Raw genomic sequence first — 21,010 nt, forward strand, 5'->3', positions numbered from 1 at the left:
AAGTTTTTTTTTAAATGATAGATTGTTTACCCTAACCAAACCCTCAGTCGCGGTAGCAGCAGGTTATAAGATAGTCGATGTAGCAACACTCTGCGTGTGTTTTAAAAATATTATCATATAATATTTTAATAAGGAATTCAATGCTGTTGCCCATTCGTGAGTGTTTGACACTGTACTCATGGCAGCCATTACACCCGAGTTAATGGCATCTCCTTAATTTTGATTTATAGCATTTATTTACCAGTTGATTAAGTTATTCATTACATTCCATCTTGTTTTTTAAATAGTGTTAAAAATGGCAGTTTAGTGTGTCTTAGTGGCCGAAGTACAACATGAGGGTTCAAATCCTGTTTCTTGCATATTAATTTTTTAAATTATTTTCCAATTTTCTAAAATACAAATTAAAACATTTTAAATTTCTATTGTTGATATATAAAGATATAATATGCTATAACGATCAAAAGTGAGAGAGTTTTTAAAAAGCTTAAAATTACAATAAACATCAAAACAATGCAGAAATTTTTTGCACTTACATCACGATAGAGATACTTTAGTTATTAATGTGGTGAGGTAATTAGTTAAGACTACCCATTCAACACACATTAAAACTTTTTTTTTTTTATAAGAAAAAAGATTTAACATTCAAACTTTTATTTAACTTCAAAATTAAAAAAAGGGGGAGGTTCCTAATAAGCTACAGATGGTCTGGAAAAAAATTTAATAAAAACTTCATAGAAACTTAATAAAGAAAAAAATTTATAACTTTGTATTCGTTTTTTTATAAAAGTTTACAATTTTACAATAAGAAGTTGTATAGTATTGAACATTAACTGTTAATTCAAAACAAAGATTTGACAGATTTAATTTTACCACTAAATAGCGGTTTGCACAATGACTACTGAAGCATTTAAAATTTTTTAAAGTAATGAATTGCCTTCTAAATCATAACTTTAAAAGGTAGACAATTGTTTTTCTATTGCTTACTAAAAAATATTAGGTAATAGTATAGTAAGGTATAAGTATAGAAATTATCAGTGTATAATAGACTTACTAAGACTCGTATTTTATGGGTCCAGAATGCTAGTAAAACAATAAAAACACTATTAGTTAAAAAATGCTTTCTACTCATTATTATTTCAGTTTTTTAAAAAACGATAAAACTTAATGTGCTTTTTGACAACATTAAAATGAAACTTAATTGTTGAAGTTCCTAATATTATTTAAAAAAAGTTCTTCAAAAGTTCACGTTTTGTCTCGAAAGAAGCAAAGTTAAACAAAAATTTCAAAAAATTTTTTGTTTAACTTTGCTTCTTTTATATAAAATATAAAATTCTTTTATATCGTTATATAAAAAAACAAAGTTATATAAAAGTTTCAAAAATGATCATCATTTTATTTAAAAAATAATTGTTTTAGATTTGACTGCCCAAAAAATGGCATTTTTCAACTATTTAAAAGGGGTTTTAAAAGCTAAAGTATTTGCTTAAAATTTTTAAGCAAATATTTTAGCTTTTAAAACCCCTTTTAAATTTATTTTATAAAAGTTTTAACCCAATAGTTATTTTAATGCTTATAGAAACTAGTACTTTTTATAACACTATTAAATTTGAGTTGTTACATAACGTTTGTTTTCGCTCTAAAAATGTTTGCTATTAAAAGTGTTTATAAAATTAATCCTTGAAAAAGTTTGAAAAGATTTATAAAAAAATACATATTTATATAAATATAATTACGTATAATATTCTTTAATGATTTAGATAAAATGGCTTTATTGTAAACATTATAATTAATTTGTTACTTTATTTAATAAATTAATAAGTAAACTTAATAATTTATGTATTTTATATATTTACATAGTAATTTATGCATTTAATAATTTTGTATTTTTATTGTACATTTTTATTACATATTTAACTGTGTATTTAATAATTATATAATTTATGTATTTAATATATTTGCATAATAATTTATGTATTTAATAATTTACAAAGTATTTCGCATAGTATTGTAACTTTTAAAAAACAAAATATATAAATATATTTATCTTTTCAAATTTTAGTTTTTTGAGCTAAGATTTTTTCTTTTTCTTTAAGATTTTCTTTTTTTAGATAATTTATCTTACAAATTTCCTTTTTTATTTTTTGTTGTTTTTTGGGACACCATATATGTACTAGCTGATCTGACCCGTAAAAATACAGGTCTTTGTAAGTCTATTCCACACTGACCTTTTCTATATTTTTTCCTTTATATATATATATATATATATCCTAGCTTTCTGGACTCATAAAATACAGGTCTTTACCAAATCTAACATTTCTATATTTATCTATTCCACACCGATCATTTCTGTACCTATTATTTGTTTACTTCAATATTTTTACATAAAATAATTTATTTTAAAAAATTGCTTTAAGAGTAAAAAAATTAACATGCACACCCTTTCAGCATACCTAGAGCTTATAAGAGATTTATAATTAGGTTTGTTTTTCTCTCAAACGCATATCATTGATAGCTCAGTGGTTTAGTGTGCTGTCACGAGTGTCATTTTGGGGGATAAAAGACATCCCTTTATAAATTTTGAAAATTTTTCAATCTTGCTGTATTTATAGCAATATTTATAGCAAAAATGTTATTATATCTATAATAATTAATAAAATTCAAAAGTTTTCTCATTTTTATAAATCTATTATACACAATTGTTCCATATATTTATTATACACAATTGTTCCAGACGTTTATACGCAATGCTATACAAATAGCAGGACTAAGAAGATCTTAGCCATTAATAACTATAGACTATAAAACGCTAAGGATCGTTCATAAATTATGCAATGCTAAATTTATTTTTAAAAAAGAAGGAGATCTTCAGTTCTTTTAGGTGGCGATTTTCATTAAACTTAATGAGCTATTTCGATTTTTTATTCAGCATATGGCTTTGCGAGTAGACTTGCAAGCCATTGGTAAATAGAACAGGTGGCTGGTTCACAAGTTCAAGTGGCTGGATAGCCAGCTAGCCACTAAAAAAAACACAAAACTAGCTGCGGCTGGCTTATAAAGAATGAGGCTGGCTAGCCTGCTGAAAGTGGAAAATATCCTCTCTTGTTTTTAGTTATTACTAAATTTATAACACACCCCTAAATTATTTCACAGCAAATTAATGTTTTTGTGTATAAAAATAATCATATTCATATTAGTTGGGTCCAGTAAACTTCTGCGAGAATTAACAATCTATCCAGCAGTTGAAAACATGGATTCTACTGCTACACTACTTGATGGAATACATAAATATTCATTCGCCAAACGTGCCAGATAGGGAAATTTTTTATGGGTATTTTTCCAAAACACCACAGGATCTTTTTCTTCTTCTTCTGTTGGCAGACAATTAGCATAATTATTTACTTCCCTTGCTAGTGTTTGATGTTTACTTTGATCATGATTTGGTAGCGTAGTTTTTATTTCTAGAAGCAGTAATTTCTTCGCAGTTGGATGATTTTCTAAAACATAATGATTTTAATTGAACATCATAATGGTTTTAATTGAACAACATAAACATTTAATTGAACAACATTTTTGGTCAATTGAATGTTTGTTTAATATTTGATTAATTAAAATTAGTTTTATTATTTAACATTTTTATTTTATTTATATCATAACTTTTATTTATTTAGCTTACCATCTTATTTTATATTATTTAGCTTACCATCTTTTAGTAGTTTATTGTCATTTTTATCAACTGCATTGTTAATTGCTGAATTTGAATTTGAACTTTCTGTAAAACTTGATAAAGTCTCTAAGAGTATATCAGTTGCATCATTATTTGGAAAGATGGATTTAACTGCTGGATCTTACAAACATGATAGTTTGGCTGTTTTTGACAGTTTCAGACGCTGTTCTAATTTTGAGCTACAAGCTAATTTAAGCTTTTTTATCACAGGTAAATTGTTAGAAAATACCTGGAGGAGTGATGCAACTTTATGCTTGACCAATGGCAAAATAGAGAGAGAGTTACCCCCACTCACAACTTCTGTCAAGTTTTGAAATGATTTAAGGAACTTTACAAGTTCGCTTAATAATTTTAGATCAAATTCATCTAGACACAATTCTCTTTTTCCAATTTTTTTTAAAGTTTTTTTACACCATTATAAAACTGTTCCATAGACTCTGTCATAAAAAGTGCACTGTTCCATCGACTACATACTTGGAGTTTTAAACTTTTATGTTGTTTAGATTTGTATTTTGAGTTCTCTTCAAATAGATTATCATTTTTTTCATATTCATCCTCACTATCTACAATAACCGGATTGTCATTTGGGTTTAATTGATGCTCATTCGATATTAGTTTAATTGGGAATTGTTCATCAAGATTAACAAGTTCTTTTACTTCAGCAATTTTTCGTAATTTATTATAAACATCCACATCATCATTTGTACACAAAAATTCATTAATTAGAACAGTAGATTTGAAGCTCAAACATGTAACAATATTTCGACATTTCTTGAGCAATTTTAAGACTTCGGAACATTTGTTAAGACCATCAGAAACCAGAAGTAAATTCAGCACATGAGCTAAGCAATGTTGTGGCTCTTCACAACCCAGTAGACTAGAAGTCTTCATCATATTTGCAGCACCATCGTGAACATTATGCAAATGTAACTCTCCATACTGCTTGCTAAACATATCTGTCATAACATTCTTCATAAAATCTGCAATATTTTCTGCTGTGTGGTTTTCTAGTGGTGTACAAGCTAAAGTAAAAATTTTTCTATCCCATTCACTTGTTATTACTGAACACTTTACACCTATATATGACAGTTTTTTGTATTTATCTGTCCAGCCATCAAAGAGTAAAGAAGCAGCAATGGAATAGTTTAAAATATCTTTGACACTGCTTTTGACAGCTTTGAGCATATCAATTAAAGCCCCGCATGCCAAAGATGAGCGTGATGGAGTGACTATACCGAAATTTTTTTCAAAAAAATTTATAAAACCAGTTCTTTCAACAAGATTAGAAGATAGCAAATCGGTACAAAACCAAAGTGCAATGTCACGAGTAATATCAAATTTTGCTTTCGATGATGAACCGCTAACGCTGCACCAATTTTTTAAGATGTTGTTATTTTTTTCTTCAGTAGATACTTTATCAGTAATAATTTTGTGTGCTAAAAACAAATGATTTTTCATGTTTCCATTTGATGTAGAACGTTTTACTGAATGAATTTTCGACAAATGGGCAGGCTTTTTATTATCAAATTTGGCTTTTTCAATTTCCAAACATGGTTTGCAATAATAATTGCTTTCATCAAGATTTTGACCATCTTTAGCTACTAATTCTCCATAATAATTCCAAACAAGTGAAGCACTTTTTTTTTTAAAGGTGCTGCACAATCTTATCATCAAATATTTTATTGATGAGTTTTCATTTGGTTTGCGACAAGATAATGATGTATTATTTATTGATCTTTTCACATTAAATCTCTAATTACCAAAAAGTAAATGTAACTGGAAGAAAAGGAAATTTCTTTTATATGCAGTTTGCTCCTAATGTGACGGTAAATAAGAAATATTTGTTATCAAATTATAAACCGAGTCAAACCATGGAAGTAAAAATTATTATATTGCCAAGGTCAAACGAAAAATAAGCGCAAAAACGAAGTAAGCACAACAAAATTCATAAAAATCAGAGAAAAAAAAAAAGGATTGAGCGTAACATTATAGTTTTAAAAAACAAAAACTGACCATTTCAGCTGTATTTTAGCGGCGGCTGCATTTTGAATAAAATAGCGGCTATTAGTGGCTATTAATAAAAAACTGGCGGTAGTTGGATATTAACTAAATTGGCGGCAGCGGATGAATAGAGGTAGCGGCTACTAAGTCTATCTGCGAGGGAAAATTTTAATCTTTTTTGTTTTGTTTATTAGTGAAATTTTGTGTTGTGTAATTTATGGACAATCTCTTATTTAAAAGTTTAGATTAGGAATCAGCCAAAAAGTATATAAAGCCAAAAAATAATGGAGTATAATACTATTTTGATGGTTATCTAAATTCTGTTGTTGTTGCGCACTCGGTTTAGAATGTTTAACGAGGACATGGTAAAATAGTTGTAAAACTCTAAATTTCCTTATTATATCAATATTAAATAACTTTAACTTTTAGTTATTTTTAAAAGTAATTAATTTAATAAAATGGTTTGATTTAAGTATAAAATTAGAATTTTCAATTATGTTCTTATATAAAACGTACTTTTTAAACCCCCTCACTGTTTTAAAAAAGTTAAGGTCGTCGTGTGGCAAGTTCAAATCATCAGCTTGCTTTATTTTTTAATTTTTGTTATTTAAAATGCAAAACAAAACAATTTTACAGTTCTATAGATTTTATATTCTATATATAAACATGCTATGTACTCATTTTTCTTGCACAAACTCAACTTGGTTGTAAATAAACTTGAAATGTAAAACTAAAATAACATAACTATCTTTATCATGACACATACACAACAAATATCCCCCCATTTTTTAATGTTTTCAGAGTTTTTAGCTTTTTTTAAAATCTTTCGTTTGTTAAAGTGTATAATATCGTTAGATATGTTTGTATATAATCTTTATAAAACTTCACAAGTATTTTGTATTTTCAAAAATCTATAAAAATTAAAAAAAAATTTGCCAGTGGTTGGACTCGAACCACAGCTTTTTTGTTATGAAGTTCAGCGTGCTAACCACTTGGCCATGTTGGCATGATGACTATCAGAATTTTAAAACTATATAAAAAATTTTTTTAATGGAAATAAATGCTGTAGATCAAAAATTAAGGAGAGGTTGACGCTATGCAATTTTCAAGTAAAAGTCAAACTGTAAAACTTGATATATGTTTAAGTATGTTTTAACATTACATAATTTGAAGTTTACGTACGTTAGATATTTGCATACACTTTCATTCACATTTTCTTATAAAACAAAGTGCTGCATCTCTTTCTCGCCATTACCTCAGTTGCAATGGCTGCCAAGAGTTCTGTGTCAAACACGCCCGAAAGGGCACTACTACTATTAAGTTCAGCATTATTGTATAGATTAAATATATATATATATATATATATATATATATATATATATATATATATATATATATATATATATATATGTTTATGAATATGTATATATATGAGATAAGGATATCTATATGTATATATGAGAAATATATGTATATATGATATATATATTATATATAATATAATGTTTATATATGTGCAATAATGTGTAATGCAAGTAAACAAATTTAAAGATTATTTTTAGATCTCCAGTTGAAGTCAAAGTTGATCTCAAGAAACAAGAGAAACAAATAGTATGAAAATAATATGAAGTTGGTATTTTTTTAATTAGCTCAACTTTACAAAAGTATTTTTCGCCAAATTTAAAAGTGACCAAAAATTTATAAAGCCTTCACAAAAAACTCCATTGAAAAACCATTTAAAAAAACACTGAATTTCAACTGGTATTTGGAACGCCATGAGACAAAGAATTTCCATGGGTTTCCTATAGAAAAACTGTGATGCATGAATTTCCATGGAAGCCATATATCAATAAAAAATGTGTAGTTTTTAAGATTTTCTTATAGAACCCTTTAAATTTTTTGAAATCTCATGATGTTTTAGTATATAAACAATACAGAAAACTATGACTCATGAGTTTTATCACACAACATATGTTTTATTATATTTTGATGACTTCTAATGTTGCATATTATGCATTAAATAAAATGCTGAAGTCAAACTGTTGTGTTTCAGGTGCATTACAGTTATTTTTGTTTTAATGTTTTTTAGGACTCAACAACATTTCCATCATGTTTTATTTATTGGTCTCCTTCCACAATAGCATTCAGATCAAATAAACCTAATGATCTTCATACAATATTTTAATGCACACACGAAGCACTACAGTTTAACTTTGCATGTTATTTCATGTATTTAATGCAACTTTATAAGTAATTAAAAAATAACTGCATTAAATGAAAGTGTCATATTTCCAGTAATATAGTATAGTATAATTTTTTATATTTAGTGTTGTTCAATGAAAAATAAAAAACAGCAGTTTGAAACAAAATATTTGGAATTGACAAAAGCAATAATTTTTTGCCAAAAATATAGCAATTTACTTGTAAATATTTATAATTAAAAATTTTTTTAAATCAAAAAGTGTCATCAATACGATAGAATAACAATATATACTTATGTTCACTCAGAATTTTGTTAGCAACCAATTAAAGATAATTTATAACACATTACACAAGAAAAGCTACTGAAAATATATCACATATCACAGCTAAATGTAGCTATCCAATGAATTTTTTAAATATTACTCTAATTCATCTCCATTCAAGACCATCACATTCTGACACAAATAGTTTTTAGTTTAGAAGATTAAGCTTGATAATATCATTAACAGTACTTAGAAAAGTTTTGAAAATTTTCTTAATGAATGATAACATTTTTTAATGCATTTTGCAAATTTGGATCTATACAAAGTCTATCAGGTTTCACAAACTGTTCCAGTTTTTTATTGTTTTTAATTTATTTAACAAAATAAATATAGCACTTTTAATCCTAGTAAGTAACCAAATTAATAGTTAATATTATATTGGCTTAAAAGAGATCTAATTGTATTTGACTACCCTTATGGAAATATTTTATGGCAATCCATGCGTAATCCATGGAATTCCATTAAAAACCAATGGAATTCAATGGAGCCCCATAGTTTTTAATTCATGGGTTCTGTTGGACCACATGTGTTTTATAGTTACCCTATAGGTCTTCAAGGTTACCTCATGGGTCTTCATGGTTACTTCATGGGTCTTCGTAGTTATCTCATGTGTCTCAACTATTAGTTTATGGGTTCCAATCAATTTCACATGGATCTTAATGATTGTTTCATGGCATTCAATTATTAAAAACATGGTAACACATTTTTTACCATGTAACATGAATAAGAATATGTTACCATGGTTTTAAAAAATTTAGCTTTTAATCTGGAAAATAGCAGTGTATTATACCCCATGTTTAGACATTTTGTCTAAAAAAAAAATCAACTGTTGTCTATCTGATTAAAAGGGTGATTAGCGAAAAAATAAGTTAAGAAACAGTTAAATTCAGGCAAGGCACTCTATTTTAATTGGATTAAAAAATTTGTTCTGTCCAAAGTCCAAAGCATTTTTTTTTTTCTTGTTTGCCTTTTATATAATCTATATGGACTATCTCTAAGATACTAAAATAGTAGGCATATTATGCATATATTTTCATATTATGCATATATTTTCATATTATGCATATATTTTCATATTATGCATATATTTTCATATTATGCATATATTTTCATATTGTGCATATATTTTCATATTATGCATATTATTATTATGTTTTTAGAGAAGAGGACTGTGCAAAGCAAATATTTGTTTAATAAAAATAGGGGGCCATTCCTGTAGCAATTTCAGATTTTGTTGATTTTATTTAGTGCTATTATTTTTAACTTATTTATAATAAGTTATTTATAACACAATAACTAATTAGTTTAGTTATTGTGTTAGTTTAATATATAATATTTTTAAAGAGATAACATTAAAAAGAACATGTATTGTTTTATATTAATCATATTCAGAGCTGGACATTGCTACCTTATATTTGAAAGCACTACCACTACCTTGCACATCTTTGGGAACCAAAAACTGCTACTGCTCTTCTAATACTTTATCAAACTTAAAAAATAGCTAGCCAGCAACATTTTAATGTTGTCTAAAAGTTAAAACAAATAAAGTAATGCGGAAGTACATTAAATTTCATCATTTTTAAAAAATTGCGCTAGTCTGCTACCAAAAATTTTTTACTTTTTATTTTTTTATAAAAGCAAAATAAAAAAAGGATTTTCCTCTGTGTATGTGCAAAAGGTCCATAATCATGCATCTTTTTACTCCATCTATTGTAGTATCCACTGCGTTACATTCATGGCAGATGTAGCTGATAACTGGCAGCTTGTAATAGAGATGCCCAAAAGAATAGAAATACTGTTCAAATGTAAACGTTATAGAAAATTTAGATTGTTATGTTCATACAGAACAATATAGAACATTATGTACTTGGATCAATAGATATTTTAATGCATCACAGCAGTAGTTTAAATTATTGATCCATGATGTCACCAAACTCAGAGCTGTCTTGATGTCATTTGCCATCACAGTTCTCCTATTTTGGGTATTTCATATCCCATGGGCCATTGCAGCTAACTTTGAAAACAATAGTCTAGGATTCAAATTTTAGCTTGGCACTATCTAGGTACCCTTACAAGCCAGCAAGTTTTCTCTGTGTATTTTTATGTGCTTTATATCTTTTATGTGCTTTCGTTTAGCACCACTTCGCTCTATCGCCTTTCTCTTTGTTCTATATTGCTCTCCTTCATATCAAAACTGCACTTGCTTTGATGTTATTTCTGATTAAATTGACCAAGCCCTCTCTCTTTATGTATCAGCCAATATTGTTGTTGTTGGTAAATTTAATGCTCATCACACTGAATGGCTTGGCTATAGTGTTAGTGACTCTGCAGGCATTGAGGCCCACAACTTTTGCCTTTCTCAATCTCTAACTCAAATAGTCAACTTTCTAACTCGCTTTCCAGCCCGGATCATTTACCTTCTCTACTTGACTTATGTCTTGTTTCTGATCCTAGTCAGTGCTCAGTTTCTCCACATTCACCCTTAGATGCTCGTGATCACGATTTGATCTCTCTAAAACTATTATCTTTTTTTTTTTTAATCATAAGAATCCTCCTATCATCGTACCTTTTACAACTACCTTAAAGCTGACTGGGACTCTTTCCATAATATTCTTTGCATTCTTCCTGATATTGCTGACAAACAGGTTGGTACATTGCTTGACATTCGTATTACTCCAGCTTCTGTATCTAAAGTGATTTACTGCTTAGACTCTTCTACAGCTTGTGGTCCAGGCAACATGCAGTATTGCAGAATTTTTCTCCGGAGCTGTTGTCTATGCTTTCAAAAATATTTAACAAGTGCTTATCAGAGTCTTTCCAGCCTGCTAGAAAGCAGAATTTTTTATCCCTTTTTTCGAAAATTTTGGAGAGCGATCTAACCAACTACTGTCCCATTAGTCTTCTTCCTATCATAAGCAATAATTTTGAATCTTTAATTAACAAACACTTCATCTCTTATCTTAAATTTAATAACTTACTTTCTGATCGTCAATATGGATTTCGATCTTCTCATTCTACAGCTGATTCGCTAACAGTAATAAGCAATAGGTTTTATTGTACATTAGATAGAGGTGGAGAGGTTAAGGCTATCGCTCTTGACATTTCTAAAGCTTTTGATAAAGTTTGGTGTGCTGGTCTTCTCCATAAGCTTTCTTCTTATGGTGTATTAGGTAACATCTTTAAGATTATTGAATCCTTTCTTACTTATCGTAGTATAAAAATTGTCCTTAATCGACAGTACTCTTTTTCATTTCCTGTAACTTCAGGGTTTTATCCTTGGCCCTATACTCTTTTAATTTTGGATTAATGTTCTTGCATATATTCTCACATATAAGGTGGCATTGTTTGCTGATGATACTACCATTTATTCTTGTCTTGATAAGAAGCCAACACTCTCTGATTGCTTGGAGGGGGCATTTGAGTTTAAAAAAGAATCTCACTTCTGCTACAGTATGGGGCTTAGTGGCCGGTGAACTTTAATTCAGATAAAACCTAATATTATTCAGCTAATCATTACAGCAATAATTTAGATCTTTCTATATTTATGAATGGTGATGTACTTGACGAGTCATCTCCCTTAATCTTCTAGGATTAACTTTTACTTCTGATCTTTCTTAGAAACCATATATCAAACTCATTGCAAAACAAGCATCTGCTAAGGTTGCATCTCTTTATTGTGCTCAACACTTTCTCACTCCGGATTCTATTATTTATCTCTAAAAATCTCAAATCCGTCCTTGTATGGTATACTGTTGCCATATCTGAGACGGATCTTCCAATGATGCCCTTTCTCTTTTTTCAAGGTGCAAAAACGCATAGTAAACATAGTTGGATCTGCTTTTGCAGCCAACCTCCAACCATTATCACATCGTCGTAAAGTTGCATCTCTTTCTTTTTTCTACAAATACTATAACAGGCACTCCTCTTAAGAGCTAGCGCCTCTTGTGCCATATACTAAAATTCATTCTTGTGTTACTCATCATTCAGTTAAGTCTCATCCTTTTTTTTTATAACTATTTCTAAGTGCTCCAAAAACTTTCATTTGTCTAGTTTTTTTCCTTGAACATCAGTTCTTCGGAATTTGCTTCCTTCATCTTGCTTTCCTGATTCATATAATTTACAATCTTTTAAGTTGTTTGTCAATCATTATCATGCTCTATAAACTTCATCTTTTCTCTTCCAGTAACTTCCAACTCTTATAGTGGTTGCTTCTAGCCTTGTTGGAAGCGAAGATATTGAAAAAAAAAATGTCCTAATTGACTAAATGAAACTAGTTAAATACACTAACATAGTTTGACCATTGTCTGTAGTTGTTGCAATAATCTGGAGATTAAAAAAATCTAGTTAAAATACCAAATTTCAATTGACTACAACAGTTTTAAATTTGCAAAGCATATACTGAAACTAGAAATAGTTATAAGCTGATAGTTTTTGAAATAATTTGCTTCTACACACTCAATAGTTTATACTAAACTCCTAATGCAAGTTGGACATTACGTCTGCTAAGAGCTTCCAATTTGGGCTTCTTTTAACTCCTTGACACTTGACTTTTAGAAATTGTTTTTGAGAATAAAAACTGCATTGAAAAGAACCTTACCATTAAACGAAAATATTTTTTAAAACTGAACATAAAAAGTAAAAAGAATGAGCATTATTTTACAGAAAGAAATTAAAAAAAACAAAACATTATCAGCATAAAAAACATTAATTTATCAGCATAAAAAATTGCAGTTGTCTGCAATTTTTAAAAGTTGTTGTTAAACCTTTATAAAAACTACTTCAATGAGATGATAGAAAAGATTATCGCATCTGCACAATACAGTATTATGTAAGTATATTATTATATAATGTATACGCAAGGCAGGTGCTAGTAGGTGTTAAATGTAGGGTTTCTGTCAGCTGTTTAACAGTAACAGTAAAACAGCTGTTTTTTTGCCAAAAACTAAGAACAGCAAACAGCTGTTTTTTTGTAACTGTTTTTTACTGTTTTTTTTTTTAATTTTGTTATGTTACCGCGATTACATTTTACTTTTCTAAAGTTAAAGTGATTTGAAAAAAAAAATTTCCATACAAGTAACAACTTTTTTTAAAAAAAATCGCGGGGCTTTTCCCTTCGCTTTGAAGAAAGTGATTTTGTCACAATTTAAGTTAAAATAATAACTTATTATAACAAATAATTATTTAACAAAAAGTAAGCTATATTATGAATTAAGTTTAAATATCTTGCACTATTTAATACTTATTTAGATTTCAGCTTGTCTTCTGTTTGGGATTTTGCAATTAAACGCAAGAATGCAAAAACAAAAGATCTCGAAGGTCAATGCAAACGTTGCAACAAAGTTATTAAGTGTTCTGGTAATTCAACGACCACATTAAAGAGGCACTTGATTTCACATGGTATTACGTTTGATAAACCACCTGATACAGCTGAATCCAGTCAACAAGCTGTAACTGAAAAGAGAACAATGATGATCCCTGATATTTTTTCTAAAAAAATGACACTTAAGGAGATAGTAAGTGACTTGGCCACTGACAATATTTCAATACATGCCATCACAAACAGCAAATATATCCGTTTATCCATATCACGAGACGATTTTAAGTTGCCAAGAAACAAGAGCGACGTCATGAAATTAATTCACGATGATTATGATGATAAGAAACAAAAAATGATCGGCAATATCAAAGAATTGCTGCAGAAGAATGCAAAGTTTAGCTTCTCGGTTGACGAGTGGACAAGCATAAGAGGACGGCGATACTTCGGAGTGAATCTTCACAATAATGTTAATAAGCTGACTTTTAAGACAGGACTTGTTCGCATATTAGGCTCATGCTCAGCTATGGATATGATAGAAATTATGAAAAAGCATTTTTTAAGTTTTGGTTTATCAATGAAAACCGATATTGTTGCTGCTACTTTGGATGGTGCCTCTGTAAACAAAAAATTTATTCGTCATGCTGAGATAGAGGGGCAATTTTGTCTAAATCACGGAATTCATCTTGCCGTTTGCGATACACTCTATAAGAAAAATAATCTAGTCGATGATTTGGAATACATTGATAGCGATGATGTATCAGAAACAGATGAATTTGACGAGAATGGTGACCTTCAATTCCTCGAGGAAAATTTTTATGATGTCGAAACTGATTACAAGGACCTTCTTAAGAAATCACGAGAACTTGTTAAATTTATAAAAAAATCATCTGTCAAAAACCATGCGTTTCAAATTCACGTCAAAAATGAGTTAGGGCATGAGAAAGAACTTCATCTCTACATTAAAACTAGATGGAACTCAATTCCAACAATGCTTGAGTCACTTATACAAACAGAAAATTCTATTCAAGCAACATTATTTGACTTTAACTCACTTCATCTAATCGATTCCTTGGATTTTGGTGCGCTTAAAAATTTGCTCAGAGCTTTAGATCCTATAAAACTTGCAGTGGAGAATTTAAGTCGAGAAGACGCAACATTAGAGACTGCTGATACAATCATCGAATTTATGTTAAAAAAGCATTCAATGATGAACAACAAAATAAGTAAAACATTGTACGAGAACTTAAAACGCCAAATTGATGAGCGCTGGACAAGCGATATAATGAATCTCTTGCGAAGCTTGAACGATCCTTCCACGACACCGTCAAAAAACACTTTGATTTTTGCTGGAAAACTTGCATCTTGCCTCTTTGGAATCAATAACGAGGAAAATGATGATGAAATGACAGTCACAGAGTCGATGCCGAGCAAGAAAGTTTATCGCTTCAAGATGAACTTAACATGCTTCTTCAAAAAGAAAAGTCATCAAAAATATTGGGGCAAAATAAATTCAAATGGTTAAAAAGTGAATTTGTCCTTTTCAAAAATACAGGCAAACGAACAGAGCATCTACAAATGCTTTACAATGCATTACTTTCAATTAAACCAACATCGACTGACGTTGAGCGTGTTTTTTCAGTATGCGCAAATTACTGTACAAAAATTCGATCACAATTATCGGACAAATCACTAAATGCACTTGTGTTCCTTAAATATTTTTATAACAAATCATGTAAGAAAAGTCATATAATATAGTATTTAAATAAATAGTACATAAATTTACTATTTTCTTTGTATTTTTTAAAAAAACAGTAAAACAGCTGTTAACAGCTGTTTTTTGAAAAATTAGGAACAGCAAACTGCTGTTTTTTGAAAACCACTGTTTTTCAGAAACCCTAGTTAAATGTTAAGTAGAGGGGGTGCTATAAGAGTTTTGCCAACTTAAAAAAAAAGGTGTTCAAATTCACTCATTTGCTGGCTAGAGATAAATAGTGTAAGTTCTATTTTGCCGACATTTATCTAAAAAAGGTTCACACTTGCTGATTGAAGATACAAAAAGGTTTCAATTTGCTGACTAATGGTGTAAATGTTTATTGAATGGGGGTGGGTCATACCCACAACCACCAAATAAGGTCCCATAAAATTTTATTGGTTTTCAATGGATATTCATGGGTTATGCATAGATTACAAAATAATATTTTTGTAAAGATGACCATATAGTTGTACAAATTCGCTTTATTCTATTTGTTATATTTGTTTTGCCAATATTTTTTTGTATATTCTTTTTAAGGACTCTATTGAACAATTTTTACATAAAGCAGCAGCAAATTTTAACAAACTAATAATGGATTGTGTGGTGCACAAAAACATTATAGAAAGGTTGGTTTATATATTTTTGGTATATATTTCAAATTCCAAACCTTGTTATCAAAAATATATTATAAATCTTTAACCATTTTATCAAGAGTATATTAAAAATTTTACAATTACATTGAGTAGTTCTGCACACTTTTTACATTTAATTAGCAATTTTGTTTCAGTTAATTAACTATTGTTTTGCTAAATATTTTTTTGTTACTTTTATACTAGGAAAAAAAGTTTAATCAATCAGCTAAAAAGGTTTTTAAAATTATATTTAAAGGTAAATTTCTGTTTACATAGTTTAATATATGTTTGTGTATTAGTTTATAAAATTTTTAATTCAACAAAAGAAAAATTATGGACTATGGACTTATGGTGTTTAGTAAATTAATTCAAGAAAATTAAAATTTGAAGTACTTTAGTTTAAAAATTTATTACTTTAAAGAATTACCTTTTTAACTTGTAAAAATATTTTTAAAAAAACTAAAGGATCCAGTATGTATATATATATATACTGGATCCTTTAGTTTTTTTAAAAATATTTTTACAAGTTATATATATATATATATATATATATTATATATATATATATATATATATATATATATATATATATATATATATATATATATATATATATATATATATATATATATATATATATATATATATATATATATATATATATATATTGACACTTTAAAAGTATAGACAAAAAAAAGGAATCACAAGCTGTTAAATAAATCTAGAAAACTGAGTTCAATACAAAAAGAAGGGAGCAATCATACTTATTAAGAGAAAATGTTTAGAGATGTTAAGAGAAATAAAGATGAATTTTTTAGTCTTTTACAACTGTCCCTAATGAATTATTTACTGTTCTTAATTTTTTAATTGTTTTTGTCAGCATTTTCAAAGGTTTTCCACAAAAAAATTGTGTTAGAACATCCTCACATTATTCTAACGTATGACACCGTGGTTTCATCATGATTTTTCACAGATCTGCTAATGAGTTTAGATTTTATTTAAAAGCTTTTGCTTTCAATTTTACCTAACAGTTTTTGATAGTTCATGAATATCCCGGCCACAGGACAAGAAATCTAATACAAATTTTTGGAACCATGTCTTGACAGTTTTTCGCTTGATGGAAAGTTGTTCTTTTGTGGATGAAAGTGTCAAACTTTCTAATTTGAAACCAATTAGACACAATGTTCTTCAAAATTTACAAATAATTTACAGAATTGACAGTTCACCTTGTTCTAAAAGTTGTAAACCAGCACAACCGTTGGAAATGATTGTACTCTAAATTATAGTTGCTAAACTTTGTTTAACAGAAAGTGCAATGTATTAATAATTAAAGTTTGAGTCTGGTGTTCACAAACAATATCTTTGTGTCCTGCAAACTCCTTAAACTAGGCTTTGTCTCATAAAACATTGCCACATTTTAACAACTCAATCATTGTGTTCATTGCAAAATTAAAAGTGATCATAAATATTTTTTTTTAAATAAGTATGGCTTTAATGCAACATGATACTATCGGCGATTATTGTCCTAGGCAAAATGTCTCAGAACTGTGCGAGCACTAACATTTGTAATAGGAGGCAGTTTAGTGAGCATTTGTGAACTTGAAATCTGGATGTCTTTCACAGCCAAGCAGCATATCATATTTTTGGAGTGGTTTTGGAGTGGTAAGTCTTGGTCTTCCACAAGATTTTCCTAGATTAATCCCATCTTGTTGACTTGATGCACTAAATTGTGTTATGAATAGTTGTCCTAGACATCTTTGAATGTGTATTATTCATTCAGACTTGTTACCTTCCATTAAAAGTTGTACTTGTACAAGTTTAACAAGTGATGTTGCAGCCATACTCTGAGATAATAATGATTGAAACACATAATTTTAAGGTATATAGAGCATATAAGATATTTTTCTATTGGTTGCTAAATACTCAATTAACCATGCAACGTGTGAATGTTTATTGCGTTGCCAGCACTCGTTTTGCATTTATAAGTAATTATTTAAAGTATATAATAGAGGTCAGATAACTGTAAAAAGATAAAAAAAAACCCAAACGGATCTTCAAACTAATTTTTGTGGAGCTTTTTTTTTATTTAGCGATTTTTATGATTTTATTTTTTGGTTTGGGATTTTTCCGGTAACTCATTGCCAAAATTGGGTTTGTTTGGTACACATTTGCTTCAAACGCAATCAATGGTTCGAAAAGGTTTTCTCATTTAAAGTACAAATTAAAACAAGAAACCATTTTTTTTTATAATTGTTTTTTGGAGGTATTTTTTATTGCTTTTTTAAATTCTATTTAGGAAACTCACTTAATAAAAAAATTAAAATGTACAATAGTCTCTGATAATTGTTTTATTTCTGAAAAAGCGTTTGAAACGTTCCTGTTAGCATCACGGTATTTAAATTTTTTTTATTATTCTTATTATTTTTTTGTACAAATGTAAAATGTTATCATTTTTTCTGTTTTTTCTCATTTTTTAAGCGAGTGTGATTTAGAAGAACTTCTTGTGAACTATACTCTGCACAATAAAGCTACTGGATTGTTTTGTGATGCTAAATCTTTAAAAATGAAAAGTAACGAGTAAGTCTTTGAACTTTAATTATTTTTCCCGGCTGATTTCTTATTTTTCAATTACAGTTTTGAAGTTTTATTTTGTTAATATATAAATTGATAATAGTGTAGTTCTAATATAAAATTAATAAAAACACTTATTGCAGCTTGTATAAAAGGAATAATGGATCGAATGGTTATCTTCATTCTTCGTCTAATATTTCAGAACTTAAAAAAAATGAAAAAAGTAAATCAATTACGCAAAGCAATAATATTAACGATCATGTCACAAGTATACTTTATGTAGAAAACCTTACGTTGAAAGATGATAATAAAAATCTACTATGTATGCAAAACAATTTAGTTAGCAGTGACAAAAAAAGTGTACTTAACTTGGAAAACGTTGCGTTGAACAAATATTTAACAAAATCCCAAGGCGAGTCAAAATTCAAAAAAGACAAAGAGGTTTTCAACCCTGGACGTAAAAAATTAACTAAAAGTACTACTTTAAACATACATCGAAAACGGTTACCATCTGCTGATTCACTGCAACGAACCTCGTTACAAAGATTGTCATATTTAGAAAAGCAACGACTTCGCAACACTATTTGTATTTATGCTGGAACAAATGCAATCTATAAATCACATCAAGGTTAGTTTTTAAATTTGCAATATTAAGCAAACTTTAGTGGTTTGCTATTTTAGTTACACTAGGGAACGAATTATATGAAATAAAATGTCAAAATCATTGAATTTTTACTCCACAACTTACCCTCTAGGGTAAATAAAATTACACTTATTACCCGTAATAAAGCCTTGTTTAAGCCTTGTTAGTGTTGAGCAACGGATGGATAACAGTTGCGGATTAAAAGAACTTGTGCAAAGTTAGCATTTGGTGTCTTTGGTTTGGCGAGACCATAAAAAGCTCATCACCCAGACTGTTTTGTGCAGACTTAAATTTAGTGCAATCATCAGGATTTAACAAGAAAAATAAAATTAAAATGTAGTATCCTAATCTATCATCAGCTCTAAGACTAATCCTCTAAAACTCATTCATTCTAAAAGCTCTAAAACTCATTCAGTTAAAAATCTTTGTCTTCGAATAATAATAAAAAAAAAGATTAATAAAAAAAAAAATTTCAAACAAATTTAATATTTTAAAATATACATATATATATATATATATATATATATATATATATATATATATATATATATATATATATATATATATATATATATATATATATATATATATATATATATATATATATATATATATATGTATATATATATATTTGGAAACAATTGTTTTTAATAGAGTAAGTAGGTTCAAAGTAGTTATTGGCTTGATAGTCATCGAGTTAGAAGGTTCAAAGTAGTTATTGAATTTAAAAAATCAAAGTATTTTTTAAATTAAATAACTACTTTGAAATCTTCTTATAGAATAGAGTTAAGAGGCTCAAAGTACTTATTGGATTTAAAAAATTTCTTAGAAAGTTGATGCAACAAAATTAAACCTTTATAGAAATAAAATTTTTAGACGTGTTAATTCTCTAAAATTTTTTACTTTATTATAATTTTGTGTTCTTTTTTAGTTATTACCTCATCCTTTAAGTCCAATCGTCGAAATTTGTTTTCACCACAATTTTGAACGAAATGCTATTCTAATAGTTGTAATGTTTTTTCAAATAATGAGTACCACGAGGAACCTCCTACAGTAAATTTAGAAGGAAATGATCTGGATTGTGAATTTAACGAAAAAGGAGATAATCTGGCATGAATTTTTTAAAAAAGATAAATTTACATAATTTCAAAAATGAAAATAATATAGATGTTATAGTGTAAATAATCTAATAGTATTATGAAAAGTTACTTTAATGAAACTAGTATATAAATATATACTACATAGGTGATATAGGCGATTCATATCTATATATATACTCTATATAGTTTTTAAATTTCAACGAATAGCTTGGTTGACAACACTGAAATGAGTATCATAAATTCTCAGAAAGTTGTTTCATTCAACGAAGTAAAACCTCCATAGAGTCAGAAAATCAAGTTTTTCTGCAAGGCTAAATCTAAGACGTCTTGTATCAAAGTTTCTATAAATTAATTTAAAAATGTTAAAATACAAAAAATCTCTTTACACTGAATATATTTTATTTTAAATTTTTAGTAGCTTTTAGTTCAGCATCAGCCTATAAATACCACACTAAATTATAACAGTTTAAATGCGTCCGAAAAATGTGCATATATACTTACTATATAAAACATTGTAAATAATATAAATATTGTATATATAAATAAATAGTTAATATGACGAAATGATTTTTGAGATTTTCTATACTTATATTGTTATTTGTTTGTAATGTAAGCGGTAATAGTTTTGATGTCAATGGTTTAGCATTACGGCTAATTTGATCACAACCTTCTGTAAAACTTGTTTTTTGATTGTCTTTCTTTCAACTTTTTTCTTTTTGCCTCCATTTCTTTTGAAAGTTCCGA

The 21,010-nt window shown here is 28.1% G+C and overlaps 1 protein-coding gene across 3 annotated transcripts in view; it reads left to right on the top strand.

The window, feature by feature from the left end:
- Window positions 1–20,417, top strand: part of LOC105847710 (tubulin polyglutamylase TTLL5) — a 67,528-nt gene extending 47,111 nt beyond the window's left edge. For 2 of the 3 annotated variants that reach the window (XM_065805588.1, XM_065805590.1), the window contains 7 exons: window positions 7,288–7,336; window positions 15,858–15,946; window positions 16,157–16,208; window positions 18,249–18,343; window positions 18,431–18,529; window positions 18,667–19,151; window positions 20,098–20,291. In XM_065805588.1, coding sequence (XP_065661660.1) covers window positions 7,288–7,336; window positions 15,858–15,946; window positions 16,157–16,208; window positions 18,249–18,343; window positions 18,431–18,529; window positions 18,667–19,151; window positions 20,098–20,153 — 925 coding nt within the window. In that variant the 3' untranslated portion in view covers window positions 20,154–20,291. Of the gene's footprint in view, window positions 1–7,287; window positions 7,337–15,857; window positions 15,947–16,156; window positions 16,209–18,248; window positions 18,344–18,430; window positions 18,530–18,666; window positions 19,152–20,097 lie in introns of all 3 variants that reach the window. The other variant, XM_065805589.1, reaches the window with a different exon arrangement.
- The last annotated feature ends 593 nt before the right edge of the window (window positions 20,418–21,010 follow it).

This window comes from Hydra vulgaris, chromosome 09 (assembly GCF_038396675.1).
Source record: "Hydra vulgaris chromosome 09, alternate assembly HydraT2T_AEP".
Taxonomy (NCBI): domain Eukaryota; kingdom Metazoa; phylum Cnidaria; class Hydrozoa; order Anthoathecata; family Hydridae; genus Hydra; species Hydra vulgaris.